General features: G+C 38.5%; 1 protein-coding gene across 2 annotated transcripts in view; it reads left to right on the forward strand.

Annotated features, from left to right (window-relative positions):
• SYNPO2 (synaptopodin 2) overlaps positions 1-18,391 on the forward strand; it is a 221,489-nt gene extending 203,098 nt beyond the window's left edge. Inside the window, exon 5 of one of the 2 annotated variants that reach the window (XM_004386805.2) lies at positions 17,837-18,391. In XM_004386805.2, the coding sequence (XP_004386862.1) occupies positions 17,837-18,379 (543 nt within the window). In that variant the 3' untranslated portion in view covers positions 18,380-18,391. The remainder of the gene's footprint in view (positions 1-17,836) is intronic. The other variant, XM_012558526.2, reaches the window with a different exon arrangement.
• The last annotated feature ends 1,115 nt before the right edge of the window (positions 18,392-19,506 follow it).

Here is a 19,506-nt window from a genome sequence, read left to right on the forward strand (position 1 = left end):
AGTAAGAAGACAAGGCTTAATGGTCTGAGATTGGGGGAACCCTGGAAAGCATGGCCCCTGGATTCTCTATCAGCCCAGAACTAAAACAATTTCCGAGGTCAACTCTTCAGACAGGGATTGGACTGGACTGTGGGACATAAAGTGAGGAGTGAGGAGTGTGCCTCTTAGTCAAGTAGATACAAGAGACTAAATGGGCAGCTTCTGTCCGGAGGTAAGATGGGAAGGCAGAGAGGGTTAGGAGCTGGTTGAATGGACATGGGGAATCAGGGGTGGAAAGGAGGGGTGTGCTGTCACAGTATGGGGAGAGCAATTAGAGTCACATAACAAAGTATGCAAAAATTTTTGTATGGGAAAAAATTAAATAAATAAATAAATAAATAAAATTTTAAAAAAAGAGGAAGACCCTCAATGAGATGGATTGACGCAGTGGCTACAACGATGGGCTCAAGCATAGCAAAAATTGTGAGGATGACACAGGACTGGGCAGTGTTTCATCCTGTTGCACATAGGGTCGCTATGAGTCAGAACCAACTCGAGGGCACCTAACAACAACAACATCCCTAAGATTTATAATTCTATGTATAAATGTCTTCTAAAACACATTGCAGTTTTTTTTTTTGAAGTTTTGTAAATGTTTTGATAAAATCTAATTTTTTTAAAAAAAAGTTCATTTAAAACTTGACTTAAGACAAAATGTATTTGTTCCTTACCACTTTTATTCCAGGATATTTGAGGGAAATATATCTTTTTTCTAATGAGTCCCTTGGTGGTACAAACAGTTTACATGCACAGCTGCTAGCTGAATGGTTGGAAGTTTGAGTATAATCATAGACACTTTGGAAGAAAGGCTTGGTGATCTGCTTGCAAAAAATCAGCCATTGAAAATTGTTGTGCAGGGCTTATCTTAAGAAAAGTAATAGAAAGATACTCAGGTTTGACATGCATAAACTCATTTAGTTTATCATGGCAAGGCACGCAAGTAAGATCTCACAAAATTCACTTAGAATCGGAGAATCAGAATTAGCAGTTACAATTGCGATGTTGATTCAACAGTTAGAGTCCAAATCTTTAGACTTCAGGCTTTTACCTTTAAGGAGAGGTCTCAGGAGGAAGGCTTAACCACGGCTGGAACTCGGCAGAGGTCCGTCATAGCTAGGGTTCAAGATTGGCTGTGGCAGACAGAATCTCAGTTCCATCTCTGCCTTCTGAGTGAGCAGAGATTTAGGGTTTATATGTGAATTTGTCACCTTGGCTCCACACAACAAAGGCGAGTGTGACATCAAAGACTAGTATGTTATGGCTTTTCTGCAGGGTCAAGGTTAGAGATCAGGGAGGTTGTTTAGACTGTGGCTGAGAAAACTTGCAACGCTGTTTCAGAGTAAAACAGAGGAGTTTATTAAGGGTTTAAAGTGTCAAAGATTACAGTTTGAATTGGGAACAGCACAGCTGATTGAGGTGAGACAGTGGTATCCGAAGAGGGCGTCTGAATCAGGGATAATTATACTGTTACAGCAGCCATCAGCCACAGGTTATTCTTGATTGGTGCATCTCCAATTAGGTAAGTGAGAGGCGAGATCTTTCGAGTGGTGGGGGTGGGGGGGACGGTATCTTATTAGTTTTGAGGATATAGCAGCAAGACACTGATTGGTTGCCAATTATTAATAGTTACAATTAGAGATTACAGATAGTTTCACAGGATGCTTAGATAGTGGTCACAAGATGCTTACATGTATTTTCTTTGTTTATCTTGCAAAAATACTTTGCTGGCAACAGCACCCAGACAACACTCTTCCTGAGTAGGTAAAGTATGCATATTTTGAGGGGTGCAGTTGGGCGTGGTCAAGATGCCTTGGGGCATATGATTTCACATCCTGGTTTTGACCACCAAGGACAAATACGTTTTTCTCAAAAACATAGCTGTTAGTCTAGAAATCCAGATTATAATTAGATAGCATTGTCAGCATATTATGCCTTTGTCTCGCTGACTGCCTGAAGGTTTTTTCTTTTTTTTTTTTTTTACTGAGACAAAACTTATATCTCAAGGCTAGTTTACAAAGATTAACTATGATATGTTTTGTTTTATCATAGCATGTCAGGTCAAAGTCAACTTAAAAGTTGTTTACCACATTCTTCACATACTTCCATGTTTCCATGTCTAAATTCAGAAATTTTCCAAATAACTTTCTCATGACTTACAGTTTCTAATTACTGATAGTTAATGTTAAAGAACCTCACAAAAGTAGACATATTTCTATTTCTAAATTCATCTTTTGAGTGCTTATACATATGTATTTTGAAAGCATAATAATGACTTATACCTTATGGGATTTGAGATCATTATAGAAACATGTAGAACAAAAACCCTGTGGAGCACAGTTCTACTCTGACACAAATGGGGATGCCATGAGTCAGAATCAACTCAATGGCAACTGGCTTTTTAACTCTTTTATTTTATTTTTTCTAATGAGATAAAAAGCAGAGATTAGGAGGCAAGAGAATAATTTTTCTTATCTTGAAGTTATGGACTAGAAGGATTTGCTTATTTCTAGCATCTATAAAGTTAAATTATAATTTCTCCCAACTCTTTTTGAGATACAAACAGACATTTCCTGAGAATGGGGAGTTCTAAGCTCAACAGGACCTCTGATCCTAGGACAGTCACTCAACACCCTGGAGTAAGATACAAAGTGACTCATTCGACTGGAATCACTATAGCTCCATCTTTTGCTGTTAAAGTGTGCATGCTCCATTTTATAAAATTATGCCAAATGCATGCTGGGTTCATATAGAAAATAATATTTCACAAAGAAAAACCATTTGGTATTATCCTCTTTGTTTTCACTACTTAACCTCTGTTTTTTTTTTCGTTGTTGTTGTTGTTTTCTTTTGTATTTTAAACTTCTGTGTTAACATTCTACCTAGCATGCCAACCATGGTCAGAGTCAAAATTCTATTCCATGAACAAGTTCATAGTATTTAATTATCAATGTATTATGGGGATGTTTGCCTTATCCAGTCTTCTTTTTGGAAAAAAAAAAAAGTACAGGTATAGACTGACCTGAATTTAGTAACTAGTTATAATATCGAAGTTGCATTTTATCTGGAAAGATCTGACCCAACAGTGATAAATTATAGGAGATTCTTTCTCCCCACTCCCTTTAAGTCCTTTAAGGAGTTGGGGAATAGATAACTTTCCTCTCAGCCTTGAATTACCACTACTCAACCAAAACACACATGTACAACGCTGAGGCTGAGGTCACTGCGCATGTGTGATGTCAGGTGGTCAGTGTATCACTTATCTACTAATTATATTTTAAAAGGAACTTCCCTGCATTAGACTTACCAGTACTAAGGTAGGCAAGATTAATCAACTGGGGAAAACAACCATCAACTAGGTAACCTGAACACCAGTACCATCAAATGTCTTATCATATTTAAGAAACAGATCAAAATAGATTTGAAAGGGCTATTCTGACTGATATTAATTGGGTATCATTTTACAAAGAGATCTGGACATTTCTTTTCCACTCCTTCCCCAGCATTTCTTTTTTAAATGGATAGTAAACTAAAAACTTCAGATAGAAGGATCTCTCTCTTGCTCTCACTCTCTCTCAAATGCTATTCATGAGGACCTAGATCTTTTGATACCTCCAGAAGAATTTATCTTCAATCTTAGACTGAGAATATACATCCAAAATCACTTAGAGGGTTGATGTAGTTTTTGTAGCTGATTCACAAGGTTCTTGTTAATTCATCTTGGCATTTGCATGTATCAACACTGAAAGTGAAAAAAAAAAGTTTAGCCGTTAGTATAGTCAATAACTACCTAACATTATATCAAAATCAAGGCAAACTTGGGGTTGAAAGGTAGTCCATGGAAATAATAAGGAATAGATACTTTAAAAAAAATGTGTTACCCACATAGCAAAAATTGCTATAGAATTAATCTGTAATATTATGTTTAGATAATTATACATTGCAGTTTTGTGAGTGCATTTGGAAGGCTCTGCCAATATGAAACAGCTATAATACCAGCTAATGCCATGAGCAAAAATAAATATTTGATCTCTTATTATAGAAGTTTGATAAGTAGACAAGCATGCTAATATTTCATGAAACATCTCCTGAACCATTAGCGACAGAATACAGATAGATCTGAGATTAATGTTTTCAAGTGAAGTAAACACTTCTTATTTTGAACAAATGTACCTGGGAAACTTCTGATAAAAAATGCTTTTAATGATCAAAAAGAAGAAAGAAAGCAAACAAATAAAAAAGCACAAGATCAGGACTGTCTCGTATAATCAGCTTTTTTTTTTCTTCATGGTCTTCAATCTATTCCAGAAAAACACACGTTCATTTGAAAACTTCACCTACTTTATGATGTTCCTGTGTCTCTAAAATGAGGTGACATGCATTCCCCCAAACAAGAAAGCTATTATTAAATAAGGGTTTACCAATTGGACCAGAGAGATGGGGTAGAAGAATTAAGAAACTTTTTTTCCTATTCTATGCTTAAGAAAACAAGTTGTTCATGCCTTCCCAGATGAGGAGTTAGATTTATTATTCCTAACTTTAAACATCACTCTGGGACCTTTTTTTTTTTTTTTTCTGAGCAGGAAAACTTAAGTATGATTTGGCAGTAAATCATAAATTTCTCAAAGAACAGTAGGTTAAATACTTTCCCCAGGGCCCAGGATATGAATCAAAATATCCATTTAATAAGCTTAGGCACTCAATGCAGAAAAATAGATCAGTAAATCATTCTCCTCATACTATATTCTCTGCATCTTTGGGAAATAACATCACCCATTGTTGTATAGTTGTTGAAGTGTCTCGACCATTCCCATTAACCAGCTTTAATTTGTCAGTTTTATAAATGCAGTTAGGAGTTGTGATAGAAGAATGGCTTAAAAACATGAAATTTTGAGAATGTTATGCAAAAGGGCCGTATGAAGGTTATTAGAGGTTATTAGTCAAATGGTATGTTCAAATTTCTTAAGAATTCTTGCTCTTAAAGTCTTAACTGATAAAATTTCCCTCTGAGAAAGCAGAAGCCCTTCTGCTTGGGATATAAGCTTGCTTGAGGGATATTAGCTGTACTGCAAATAGCAAGCACATAATCTGTGAAGAATCATGTTTTATCTCCACTTTCCTTCTAGAAGTAAAATAATATTTATGGTGACTTTTCTTTTTGTGACTTAGGGAGGGAGGAGATGGTTGTCTGAATTTGTTTTAGAAAAGAATATTTAGATATTATAGACAGCTAAAGCCATACTCACATTAATTAAACACACTTTAAAGTAGGTTTTATAATTTATCATAATTCTAATTCTAATAAGGCAGATATCACAAGTTAACCATAAGTTAATTTTATCCTAATAATGACTCTCTTTTATTAAGTGCTTCCTATGTGCCAGAGACTGACATTTTTCTCTATGAAATCCTTCCACAAAGTCAAAAGTTTATTTCATACAGGATCAATATCCTTTGTTTATTGTGAAATTTACATTTTTCTCTATAGAAATTGATGAAATCTGATCTTTTTATATCTACTATTTATTTTTTTCTATGATGAGAATCTATACCCCTCTTTTCTGTTTAAATCTTTTGAAGAGAGAGAAATCTTTTCAACAATACTTTGAAATGTGTTTAACGATTTATTTTTATGTTCAACTAACTAGCGTAGACTTTTATAACAATATGTGTGTGTAAGTTTTTTCCCCAGAAATTAAAAAAATTTAATAAAATTGCAATTTCAGCTATTTAAATAGAACACAGTCTGTATTAATAGAACTATTTTCATAGCCTGTAATTTGTAGAGTAACGTACTTGTTTTCTGGTTATAAAGGAAGGTGAGAAGGTGAAAATTGTTGCCATAGTAATTTCAAATAAGATATTATTAACTATAGCTTTAATTCTCCAATTTCCCCTATACAAACATACAGTAGCTCTGTGACTTTGAGTAAGTTACCTGATTTCTGTGCCTCAGTTTCCGTTTTTGCAAAACGGGGGTTATAGAGCTACTGAGAAGGTTGAATACGTTAATAGATGTAAAGTGCTTAGAACTATGGCTGGTAGACAGTAAAAATCTATACATTTTAGTGATTATTGTTATCATTGCTTCTAAGAAGAAAGGACTACAGAAATATGTGCACAGATTATTTCTTAACTTCAGTCTTCATGACCTTAAATTAATGTGTTTATTTTTATTCTTTTTTTATTGTACTTTAGATGGTTTTCAGAACTAATAGTTTCTCATTAAACAGTTAGTACACATATTGTTTTATGACATTGGTTAACAACCCCACGACATGTCAACACTCTCCCTTCTCTACCTTTGGTTCCCTATTACCAGCTTTCCTGTCCCCTCCTGCCTTCTAGTCCTTGTCCCTGGGCTGCTGTGCCCCAGTAGTCTCATTTTGTTTTATGGGGCTATCTAATCTTTGGCTGAAGGGTGAACTTCGGGAGTGACTTCATTACTGAGCTAAAAGGGTGTCCAGAGGCCATACTCTCAGAATTCCTCCAGTCTCTGTCAGGCCAGTAAGTCTGGCCTTTTTTTGTAAGTGAGAGAATTTTGTTCTATATCCTTCTCCAGCTCTGTCCAGGAACCCTCTGTTGTGATCCTTGTCAGACCAGTTAGTGGTGGTAGCCGGGCACCATCTAGTTGAACTGGACTCAGTCTGGTGGAGGCCATGGTAGTTGTGGTCCATTAGTCCTTTGGACTAATCCTTCCCTTGTATCTTGTTTTCTTCATTCTCCCTTGCTCCTGAAGGGGTGAGACCAGTGGAATATCTTAGATGGCTGCTCACAGGCTTTTAAGACCAAAGATGCTATATTTTTATCCTTTTATTAGCAGAAGGTTAAAAAAATAAATAAAGTAGAAGTATATATTTTGGCCCACTCAGACCCAGCAGGGAAATGAGGTCAGTGGCGATGTGTCTGGCCAGCCCAGCTGCCTGCGTTCTGCTGGCAAAAGGGAGGCAGTGACTGGCACAGCAATATCTGAGTCGTGCAGTGTTAATGCCACTTCAAAGGCAAGGCTCCCTCCTATTTTTATCCTGAATCAGCAGCCTGCCTCTGCAGTTGCCTCTTGAACAAAAGGTTCTGCCAGGTCTCTATGACACCTTTTGGGGCCACACCACCTCTTCTTCTTAACAATAACAAGCACCATTTGTTGTGCTTCTTTTAGTTGCCATTCAAATTATAAACACAATCCCTATTCTACACACAATCTTGAAATGGTCACAAGCATTCTGTTTTACAGCTAAGTAAAGTATAAGTGGGAGCAGTTGAATCATATAGGTGAAAAGAGGCAAAGGCAGGACTGCCAGGTCAGTGTGACGCCCCTGTTCACATTGTTTCCTATATAACGTGCTGGCTTCTGTGGTCATTTACAACCATTACCTTTCCTCACAAAGCGATTTTTTTCAAACATAAACCTTTTCTTAAAAAAGTCTTTTCTCTTAGAACATAAAATCCTTCTAAAAGTTAATCTAAGATGAATACTCAGTGGCAGAGCCCAAATGAGAAGCTCTAGCCATAAGACCATATCTCCCACTGAGATGTATGTTTATTTCATCCATGGAACTATTTAAACAATGTGTGGTTACTTGGCCACATTTTATTAAAGCATAGGGCTTATTAGTCCTGATTCTCTGCTCTATTCTTGGCAGGCAAAATAATACTGTGAACTTCTGCTTAAAGAAGCAGGCACACTCCTTGATTTCCTAGATAAGAGTCCTACTACAGAATTTCCAAAATCTGCACTTGGTAGAGGAAAGCCCAAGATTCACTGTAAGAAGTCAGGTCCTAGAGAAAATGAGGAAAAAATTGTTTCATTAAGAGACTAGAAGAAAAATGACCTTAAAAGTCTTCTTATCCCCCTGACTTCGAGCTTGATTGTATTTAAATCACCTCAAGGAAGCATTTAAAGTCCTGTATTTAAAGATCAAAGAAGCCCTAGTGGCGCGGTGGTTAAAGCGCTCAGCTGCTAAGTCGGTGGTTCGAACCCACCAGCTGCTCCATGGGAGGAAGATGTGGCAGTCTGCTTCTGTAAAGATTTACAGGGATGGAAATGCTATTGGGCAGTTCTACTCTGTCCTATAGGGTCACTATGAGTCAGAATCGACTTGACGATAGTGGGCTTCTGGTTTTGGTATTTAAAGACCTCTGGATAAAGGGATTCTGTAGTTCTGTTTGGAGTCCCTGCGTGGTGCAAACAATTCATGTGCTTGGCTGCTAACCAAAAGCTTGGGAGTTCAAATCCATCCAAAGGCACCTCAAAAGAAAGGCCTGGCAATCTACTTCTGAAGAATCAGCCACTGAAAACCCTGTGGAGCACGGTTCTGCTCTGACATACGTTGGGTCACCATGAGATAGAGTTGACTTGATAGCAACTGGTGGTGGTGGTGGTGGATATCTCTATTTAAAAAATTTTTTCCAATATGGAACTGCATCCACGGCCAAGAAACCTTGAAGACTCATTAAGGCTGGAAGTCACCCTAAGAGATTAGTTACTAGAAGCTGCCATTTCCTAACACCTGCTCGCATGATAAATGGTAAATCAACTTTCAGCTTTCTCTTCTCCAACCCTGAGTAATTCCAATCTCTATTGTCTTTTTCTTTTTACGTCTTACTCTTAAAAACCTGTAATATATTTTAGGCTCTCTAGGATTCATGCATAGTTTTCTAAGATTTTTCTCACAGAAGTTTAATGCTCAATCTTCTAATGACCTAAATGCAAGTTAAAATCTTCCACCTGTTGAAGAAAGATTGATTTTGGCATAAATATTGATTAATTCTATTTGTCCTACCAAACATGGCTTGGAATGCATATTGGTGTGTGGATATTGGGAGTGGGAGAAATGTGTGTGAGTCCCCCACCACATGTAACTGATGTGTTACAAGCGCTACATCTTGGAAGCTGACCAAAAATTATGGTGAACATAACCAAATTTTCTGCTTATAGCATATGATACAAAAGTTATTTTTTATCCATTCAACAAATTGTTACTGAGCACCTACCATTCTGGTGCCAGGCACTGTTCTAGATGCTAGGGATGTCTCAGTAAATAAAACTAACACCCTTATATTTAGACAGCTTACATTCTACTGGGAAGAGGCAGATAAATAAAAAGAATAAGTAAATCATATGTTAGACGGCTATAAGTCTAAGTGGGGAATTAAAGTAAGGATGGGAGACAGGGAATTTTGAGGGAGGGTGGGAACTGCCAAACAGAAAGGTCCTATGGCACAAACAGTTAATGCACTCATCTGCTAATCGAAAGGTTGAAGTTTCTAAGAAGAAAGTACCACACAGAAGAAACATACACCCACAGGTGCCTCAGGAGAAAGGTATGGGGATTTACCTCCAACAGCCATTGAAAACCCTATGGAGCACAGTTCTACTCTGTCACACATAGGGTAGCCATGAGTCAGAATCAACTTGACAGCAACTGGTACTGGCATTGCTATGATATTTAAGTAAGACCTGAAGGAAATGAGATAGGGAGTCACGATGCTACCTGGGTATTGTGTTACAGACTGAGGCATCAGCAAGTATAAAGGCCCTGAGGCATAAGTGTGCTTGGTGTGTTAAAGGAATAGCAAATCAAACCAAACTCACTGCCATCAAGTCAATTCGAACTCACAGCAACCCTATGGACAGAGTACAACTGCCCCATAGGGTTTCCAACGAGTGGCTGGTGGATCCGAACTGCCGACGTTTTGGTTAGCACATTGAACTCTTAACCGCTGTGCCACCAGGGCACCAAAGGAATAGCAAAGAGGCATGAATGCCAAGTGACAGGCAGAGAGCAGTAGGTGATGAGATCCGATATGGAAGAAAGGGCAAGGCCAGCAGATTTTGTAGAGCCGTGCAGATCAACGAAAAGACTTTGGCTTTTCCTTTTTTTGAAATGTGAGACCAGATGACTGAGGGGTATGATCTGACTTAAATTTTGGCAGGCTAATTCTGACAGCCATGTTGAGAATAAACTGAAGGGAGCAAGGGACCTGGGAAACGAATTAGGAGATTACAGCAATAGCCCCGGCAAGAGATAACAGCCCGGGATGGTACCAGTGGAGGTGGTAAGAAATAGTGGGATCCTGGGTGTATTTTTATGTCTGTGTTGACAGAGTATGCTGACATCAGGTGTCGAGTGTGAGAGAAGGAGAGAAGTCAAGAGTGACTCCAAAGTCTTTGACCTGAGCCACTAGAAAACTGGAAGGGCCTTGTGCTTCCTGCATGCTTGTTTCTATTCATGTGCGCCTTCATGGACCTCTGCTTTCTAAAAGTTCTAATCAGTGATTTAAAAAGCAAAAGAAATGCCATTAAGTCCTGTTTGCTTTTCTTGGGCCTCCTGGAATCTGCTTCTGATAAAGTATATATGTTTGTGATGAATATTTATTAATCATGCATCTAAGAGAGAAGGAGTTAAAGGAGATGAAATAATATTTGTCAATTGGAGACGCTTTCTCTACTATACATGTGTAAGCAGAGTTTCAGCCAAGAAAAATTTTTAGCTTTCAAGGTTTATGGTATGAAATAGTTTAATTTCAAAACATATATCATATTGAATTTCCTTGGCTTCTAAAATTATTTATATCGCTGTAGAGTTCATTTCTTTGTCTTAAGTAAATCACAAAGTATACTTCCTTTTTATATGTCATGTTCCCTGCTAGTTAAATTGGTTACCAGACAGTTTAACAAGGAAATTAATTAAACTGCTTCATTAACAAGGTTTGCAGATAAATATTTAACTGACATGAAAAAATGGGCTATGTTAAGCTGAGAAAGGCCCTCAGCCCTCTGAGCTTTTCAGCTGACGTGAATGCAGGCGCACGTGTGTGTCTCATCCTGACGCAGAGCGAGCGCATCTGTAATGTCTTGTGTTCCCTATACGCTGGTCACCTAGTTGTTCTTGTAAAAAATGGCAAGATGCCAGTATTAATTAATGCAAACTCAATCCAAAGTTATATGACCTTTCCAAAATATTCGATAAAATCGCATTCTATTTACTTTGGTTGGGTTTGGATCTTCTTTAGAAAGATATTTTCTGAAAATAATTTCATTGAAAGTATAAAACCAAGCCAAACTCGCTGCCATCAAGTAGATTCCAGTTCCAAATCACAGCAACTCTATAGGACAGAGTAGAATTGCCCCATAGGGTTTCCAAGGAGCAGCTGGTGGATTTGAAGTGCTGCCTTTTGTTTAGCAGCCGAACACTTAACCACTGTGCCGCCAGGGCTCCCATTGAAAGTATAGTCTCATATTAAACTAAGAACTTGAGTAAGAGACTGCTTGGGTTCAAAACTCCACTCCAGCACCCATTAGCTTTCTACCATTGGGGAAGTTACTTAACTTCTGTAAGTCTCACTGTCTTCGTCTAGAAGACAGGAATAATAATAGTAGCTAGTTTATGGGGTTGTTATAAGGATTATTCGAAATATTCCATGTAAAGTAACTAGCACCCACCAGCTGGCACACAGTAAGCGATCTATTAATGTTGGCTACTTATTAAAGGCAAAGATAAGAAAATGTTTATGTTTAGCCCTTTTGTGGGGATATATGACACGAGGTGATTTGTGAGTTCATTGAGAAACTTTGCAGCCTTTGATGCATGCATTATATTGGACTGGCTAAAGATTGATGTGTACTCTCATGGGTTGAACACTTAAAGAACAAACTGCTCTAAATACACACAGACAGAATGTTCCACGTGCAGTATCAACTACGCAGTCTTCCAGATGACCATGTCAGGACATGGGTTTGTTTCTAGTGTTTGTCTTTTTGTACATGTATCTACTTAAGAAGGTCAAGATATTATAGTTTGTTAGCCTTACCTAACAAGCTGGCAGAAGAAGGATGTAGAAAATTTGAGCGAATGAACACTGTAGATACTACTTCTCCTTCGTTCAAAAAACAAAGGATAGCAATAGGATGGTGAAAGTGTTCAAAGGGAGTGGAAGAAACTGAGAACATATAGAGAAATTGCTGTATAGAAATGGAAGTAGATATATTCTATGTAGCCAGGCTCACTGAGGTAGACTTACGGGAGGCAAGTTTGGTTCAATGTAAGACAAAAGTTCCCAACAACTAGAGTTTAAGGATTGACTGAGATGCCCTGAAAGCAAGTGAGCCCCCTTCTCCACAGCAGGGCCTTAGTGAAGTATAATGTTTCAACTCTTTAATGCTATTTGAAGTTATTAGGGAAATTCCTTGAAATCAATTAATAGAAAAAACACTTCCCATTCTATGTTTAGCCTATATTTCATTTAAAAAAGAAAAATATGAGAGAGAGCTTTGTGCTGTACTGAAGTTGATAATGTTATATAACAGGATATCAAAGTGGACATTTCACCCAAGGCCCCCAGATATAAGAGATGCTGCAGGCTGAAGTTAGGTTCCAGATTAAAATACAGACTTTACAAAGAAAATGGTAGTAAACTACTTTTAACAATTCTGGAACTCCTCAGCCAGGTCCAGGTTATTAAAGGGATTCAGAGTACAGCAAGGGGAGTGGAAATCGTGAGGAGGACTTTTGGAGTGCGGCAGATCGCCGTGTGTGTGTGTGTGTGTGTGTGTGTGTGTGCGTGTGTGGACTGGAGGATGAAGAGGAGTCCCTGTCCCCTCACCTAATGTCTAGTAAGAAAAGAGTTTCAAAGCAGCTGCTTAGAGAACTTGATATGAGATGCCTGCATGGGGGTGGATGGGGGTCAGAGTGGACCAGGTTCTGACTCCTTCCCAGGAAATCTGGAGAGTGGGAGATGAGCTGGCAACCTGTTTTGGCAAGAAGTCAGGAAAGTTGCTGTTGCACCCTCACAGGTTTCCCATGGACCAGAGGCAGAGTATGAGTAAGGGAGGGCTGGATAGTCTTGGGGCCTCTCCAAGGGTACTACTGGACCCTAGCAGCTATAAGCTGTAGGTAGATGGACCCTAGCAGCTACAAGCTGTAGGCAGATAATAGCTTCCTAAAGGAGTGCAGAAGGAGCCACAATCTATCCTCTACAATAGGATGAATTGATGCAAATCAAGGACTGCAGGCAAGATGTCCCCAGTGATAGAAATCCAAAAACCCACCAAAATGTCTTTCTCTGGTTCTGCCTGGCCCCAAGAGCTAGAATCCAGAATATGATGCTACCGAGTCAAGTAAAAGCATTCTTATTTTTATTTCTCCGTCCTCACACTCCAACTCCAGAGGGGCCAGATGTCTCAGTTAGCAAGGGAGAAGGGGGAGAAAAGAGTGAGGAAACTGACCACAACTCTTCCCTGAGGAAGGTGATCCTCCTGAAACAGGCTCCAGATGAGGTAGGAGAAGAGATTCAACTCTAAGTTGAGATTGGAGTTTGTTATTTCAGGAGTGGAGCATAAGACTGGTTTGGGTGATTAAAGTAAGAACTATTACATAAGAGTGAGCAGAAGGTCAAAGAATTTGCTTAGTTTTCAGCCAATGGCAGGGAAAAGCTTATTTCACTCAATAACTTTTAAAGAAGTAGTAAGGAGACAGGAGCCTTGGTGGCGCAAATGTTAAGTGCAAAGCTGCTAACCAAAAGGTTGGCCGTTCAAACCCACTAGCCACTCCAAGGGAGAAAGATGTGGCAGTCTGATTCCGTAAAGATTTACAGCCTTGGAAACCCTATGAGGCAGCTCTACTCTATGAGTTGGAATTGGGTCGCTATGAGTTGGAATTGACTCCACAGCGATGAGTTTTGGGTTTGAGTAAGGACACACAAAGAAAAAGGAATTTGATGGCACATCATGCATAATGTCAATTTAATAATTGGCTAAAGTTAAGCTCTCACATATTGAAATTTTTAATTCCTTTAATAATAATAAAATCCATGGTGGAAAATACCACCCAGAATCTAACCCCTGTTATGCTAGGATTCTATCATCATATATTCAAGTTCCAAAATAGAAGAAACACCTCTGTTATTTTCAGGTCCTCTTTGGTCATTTCAGGAGCCCTGGTACACAGTGGTTAAGCACTCAACTGCCAACCAAAAGGTCAGCAGTTTGAACCCACCAGACGCTCCGAGGGAAAAAGATGTGACAGTTGACTTCTGTAAACGTTACAGCCTTGAAAACCCTATGGGGCAGTTCTACTCTGTCCTGTAGGGTCATTATGAGTCAGAATCAACTTGACGGCAATGGGTTTGGGTTTTTTGGTCATTTCTGGCTCAGGCTATGTCACATGGCTCCATTTAGCTAGCCAAAGAGAGAACAGCATGAGTCTTGGGTAAGAGACTGACAGAAAGAAAGAACACCAAAGAACAAGATGTGAAAATTGCTTTGGGGAACTATCTTAAAATTAGGGGTTTGGGTACAGACAGAAGCCAGAGGACTGCAATACTTTTGGCACAAATGGAAACAACAATGTGCCTAAAGAACTGCTTATTTATACCACAGTTGAATCTCTAACCTGAGTTAATTTATAATTTTATCCTCTTAGCACTTGAACAGACTTGAAGGCATGTTTGGCAGACTCCCGTGTATGTAGAAGAGCAACAGTCATTTTGTTTGTTGAGATAATTGCTCTTCTTTCCTCACAACCAGTATTACTGCTATATTTGGAATATGTTTATTCTACATGAGAGTTGTTTTTTTAACTTCAATGCTATTTATTTATTTTTATATTTTTTATTTCATAATTTTTTAATTTTGGTGAAAGTATACACAGCCAAAGATACACCATTTTAACAATTCCTACGAGTACAACTCAGTGACATTGGTTACATTCTTCAAGTTGTGCCACCATTCTCACTATCCTTTTCCACGTTATTTTACCACCATTATTTTAAACTCACTGCCCCCGAAGCTTCCCATCCAACCTTTTGTGTTGCTGTTGTCAATTTGATCTCAGATAGATAATTCTCTAAAAAAGTACAATGCTTGAGGCAGACATACTGTATTCACTAAAATAAGCTATTTTGAGATTCAAAGAAGACTTCGGGGGATAGTTTTGGTTTAAGGTTTAAAGTTTAAAGATTATCTCAGGGCAATACTTTCAGAGTCTCATCCAGCCTCAATAGATTCAGAAAGTCTGGATTCCATTGAGAATTTTAAAATCTGTTCTGTATCATCCCCTTTTGATCATTCAACAATGTTTTGAACTTTCTACTTTCCATTAAGTTTTGATTCTTCTGAAGATTTTCAAATTAAGTCGGTGGGAGGGACACCAGAAAATAAATTTCTATCTTTTGTCCAATGAGTTGGATATCCTCTCACTGAAGTGCATACATTCACATAGTCTTTAATACTTCCAAATGTACTATTATTTCTTTTCCATTTACTAGCCAGTGACATTAGTCACCTGTTTATATATTCCTAAATTTCTGTAGAGTCTTGGATCCCTTTATCTCTCACTATCCCTTCAACTCTCTGTTGTTTAAAGACCTGACAAAAGCAGGCCCTTGAGGAGCTACATCTGATCAAAGACCACATAAGGCAGATATCACTGATATTTGAAAGCTGTCATGCTGACTCTATGAACCAATGTTTTTCTCTCTTCCGTGTTGTTGTTGTTGTGTGCCATTGAGTCAATTCCAGCTCATAGCAATCCTATAGGACAGAGTAGAACTGTCCCATAGGGTGTCTTAGGCTGTAATCTTTATGGAGCAGATTACCAGGTCTTTCTTCCCATGGAGCCGCTGGTGCATTCAAACCACAGAACTTTCGGTTAGCAGCCTAGCATTTAACTATTTGTTTTACCAGGGCTCCTTCCTTCTTCTGTAGATGAGGACAAAAGGAAAACATAAACATATACCACAGGAGACAAGAGCTAAATTTCTCTTTACCATGCTGAAACTTAACACTTCTTATAGCTTAGAAATTTTCCTATTTTTCCTGTCAAGATGGGTAAATAGTCTTTTCTCTAACCTGGCCCTCGAAGTATAACTAACTTGTCACTGCAAAGCTAAAGACACGACTGGATTGTAACATTCTTGAGGCGTCGCTTTATCTGAATCATCTTTCTGCCTTTAGCACAGGTGCCTGGAAACACTATATGCCGAATAAAATTTTTGTTAAATGAATCAATGAAACCAACATATAAATAATGTGGAATACAAACCGAGTCCTTAAATGCTGGCTATAAGTGAGGCTTTTTTTTTTTTTTTTTCTGTGACTATATAATGACACGGTTTATTACCATTCTGGGGTAAAGATAAGGAGATTAATAAAAAGTTTTTGCTGAGATTCAATCATTATCACTAAAATTTTAATGATTAAAAAGAGAGAAGCAAGATCCATTTTACCGACCTCCTTCTATTATATTGATCCCCCTTATTCTTCATATGGAGTCTCTGGGTGGGGCAAAAGGTTAACATGCTAGGCTGCTAACAAAAAGTTTGGATGGAGGTTTGAGTCCACCCAGAGGCACCTCGGAAGAAAAGCTTGGTAATCTACTTCTGAAAAATAAGCCATGAAAGCCCTTTGGAGCTCAGTTCTACTCTGACACACATGGGGTTACCACTGGTCAGAATTGGCTTGACAGCCACTGGCTTTGATTTTCTTCATATGCAAGCCAAGAACCATCCACCCTCTTTGTGTGCCTAACAGGAAACAAAGCAAAACATTGAATCAGAGATATTTTTCTCAAATCCAGGTGCTGCTATTCACTTTAAAGTTAAGAGCTTAAGAAACTCAAGCTGTTGAAACGATTTATAAAATTTGAACACATTATTAAGCATGGCAGTGCCTTTTGTTCAAGAAACACAATGGATGGTCCTTTCAAAGTTGATTCATTTCCTCTTGGTGTACCTTTGCTACTTTTTGCTTTGTTCTAAGAGAGTGTGGTACAAATGAGAATTTGTGAGAAAATAATATAACTAGTCATCAAGGTCCCTGGAAATGCTGAAGAGGTGTAAGGAGAGAATGTGTGGAGCTTCAATAAATGATGTTCCTGCATATTAGACAAGTGGAACTTTCAGCATACACAAGAGATTGCAGCAGGCACACAAACTCTCAAAGAAATAAGGAATGCATGCACAGAAAAAGAAATAAAACGCAAACAAAACAATTGGCAGGAGTGTTTCCCTCAGAGACATGGGCAATACACCACACTAAAAAAATAAAGATTCATCTGATTGTCACCAACATAAATAGATTTTGAGAGCAAAAAGGGCCTAAATGCCATTCACTCTTTAACATAAGTAATGCTAGTTACACCTAAGTAGCTCTTATTAGTTTTTGCTATACTCAGTAGACCAAAATGAGAGGGTAAATTAAAAATGACTTGAGAAAAGTAAAAAAGACAGTAGCTAGTGGTCTGTTTCTAGGGTTATCAATATGTTTCATTTATTTTGTAGGTTGAGCTTTATATGTAGATGTGAATGTGTGGAGGGCTGATAGAAGTAAGAGTGGTTCCCAACGATGACAGGGCCCCTGACATGGTGATTATGCATAAGAAAGATGATAGTAATTAGAACTATGGGCTGAGAGAGGGGGAGCAGCAAGGAAGGCCTAAGTGAGGGCCAAGTGGCAGCCCAGAGCTAATAATGCAACAGGTCAACTGTCCAGGCTCTACAACTAAGCATTGTGGGGGTTTTTTGTTTTTGTTTTTGCTGTCAAGTCAACTCCAACTCATGGCAACCCCATGTGTGTCAGAGTAGAACTGTGCTCCATAGGTTTTTTCAATGGCTGATTTTTTGGAAGTAGATTGCCAGGCTTTCCTTCCGAGGCATCTGGGTGGCCTTGAACCTCCAAACTTTAGGTGAGCAGCCGAGCATGTTAATCATTTGTACCACCCAAGATGCCGTGAAAATTTTAGAATGGCAGTAATAGACACAAACTAAGATGAATGAGTTATATTAACATTTTCTTTGTTTCCAGGAGAGTGGACGCTCCCTTTCTCTTCCTGGAAGATCAATCCCACCCACCATCTCCACAATATCTCCTTGGGTGTACCAGCCTGCTTATAGCTACTCTAGCAAATCAACTGATGGGCTAAAGGAAGCAAACAAGAGACTAACTCCTTGGGAAGCAGCAGCAAAGTCTCCTCTTGGCCTAGTGGATGAGGCTTTCAGACCGAAAAATATCCAGGAATCCATCGTGGCAAACGTGGTCTCAGCAGCTCGGAGGAAGGCGCTCTCAGGGCCCTCAGAGAGTTGGAAAGAGAGAGTGCCTTATGTCCCTCAAACCCAGAAGGCCAACATGAGCTCCTCTAGAAGGCAAGAGTACGGTGTCGCATCCCTACCCAATAATAGTACGTACACCGACTCCCAATATGATTCACAGTTACCATATGCATATTATAGGCAACCTTCCAGAAATGATTCTGAGATAATGTCCATGGAAACAAGGTCTGATTACTGTCTGTCAGTAAGCGATTGCAACTATAACCCACACCCAAGGGTATGGAGGCGCCAAACATGAAAGTTAAAAGAATCTAATTGTGTACTACCTATAATAGCAACAACAAAAAAGGCTCCTTTGTAGGGTTTTTCATTTTTCTAATAGATTCACTTTTTGTCTTGGCCTGTTCTCAAAGGTCATTTATCTGAGTGTGTGTGTGTATGTGCACACATGAGTGTGAATCACTGCCTTGTCTGCTGATACATAGAGAATTTATTTGAAGAATGTTTTCATTTTCTGCATTGGTGTGCTGACCAATATGTAGTTCATACTCTTAATGTTCTTTATATGGGGTGGTCTAGACAACTAAACTCTGCTCAATTAAAATGAAACTAAGTATTTTTTTTGCATGTGCCTTAGTCCAGGAAGGAAGTAATGAAATACAGTGCGCTAATTGTCATTAGCGGTAATAGGAAGGAATATAACACTGGAGAAGTTTTCAATAGGAGCAAGCCAGTGAATAATGAATATCTAGAAAGGAATTTTCTTGGTGTTATTTTAAGTATTTCTCTGAAACACTAAAAATAAACCTAATAAAGTTCAATTTTTTTAAGACATTAAAATATAGGTGTTCTCAGAAAGAAACAATATGTGAATAAGATTATACATTTTAGAAGGACTTTTGAGGTAAATGGCATGATGTGTAGCGTGTAGAAAGATTTCAGTACAGGATTTATTTCTAATCTATTTAAAGCCAGTAGCCTAAGACAGAAATAGAGTCTGGGTTCAGGTGTCCTCATTTGTCAAATGAGAAGATTGGATTATCTAATCTCTTAGATCCTTAATAGCTCTGATAGTCTAGGTTCTCTCAGCAGTAGAATGACATCTAATGCGTTGTTAATTTTTGTTGCTCATCATGTAAATATCAGATTAAGTTTAGGAGTGGATTAAGTCATTGGTGTCACTGCACATATCATTAAAGTTCTCAAACGGAATTGTTGGGCAGCGGGTTTTGCGTTACGTGTAACACAGAGTGAGGGTTGAGGAAGTGGTAGATGGATGAGTCTGTTGTTATGCAACTGTTGGCCATGACCATTTATGTACCTATGGAAAACATGCCACAGGAGCTTACACAACTAATGGTGCTTCTTTAGAAAGCGTTCATTAGGATGTTCAAAGAAAGTGAAATAGCTGCTTCATCAATCCCA

The sequence above is a fragment of the Trichechus manatus genome, unplaced genomic scaffold (genome assembly GCF_000243295.1).
Source record: "Trichechus manatus latirostris isolate Lorelei unplaced genomic scaffold, TriManLat1.0 scaffold00171, whole genome shotgun sequence".
Classification (NCBI taxonomy): domain Eukaryota; kingdom Metazoa; phylum Chordata; class Mammalia; order Sirenia; family Trichechidae; genus Trichechus; species Trichechus manatus.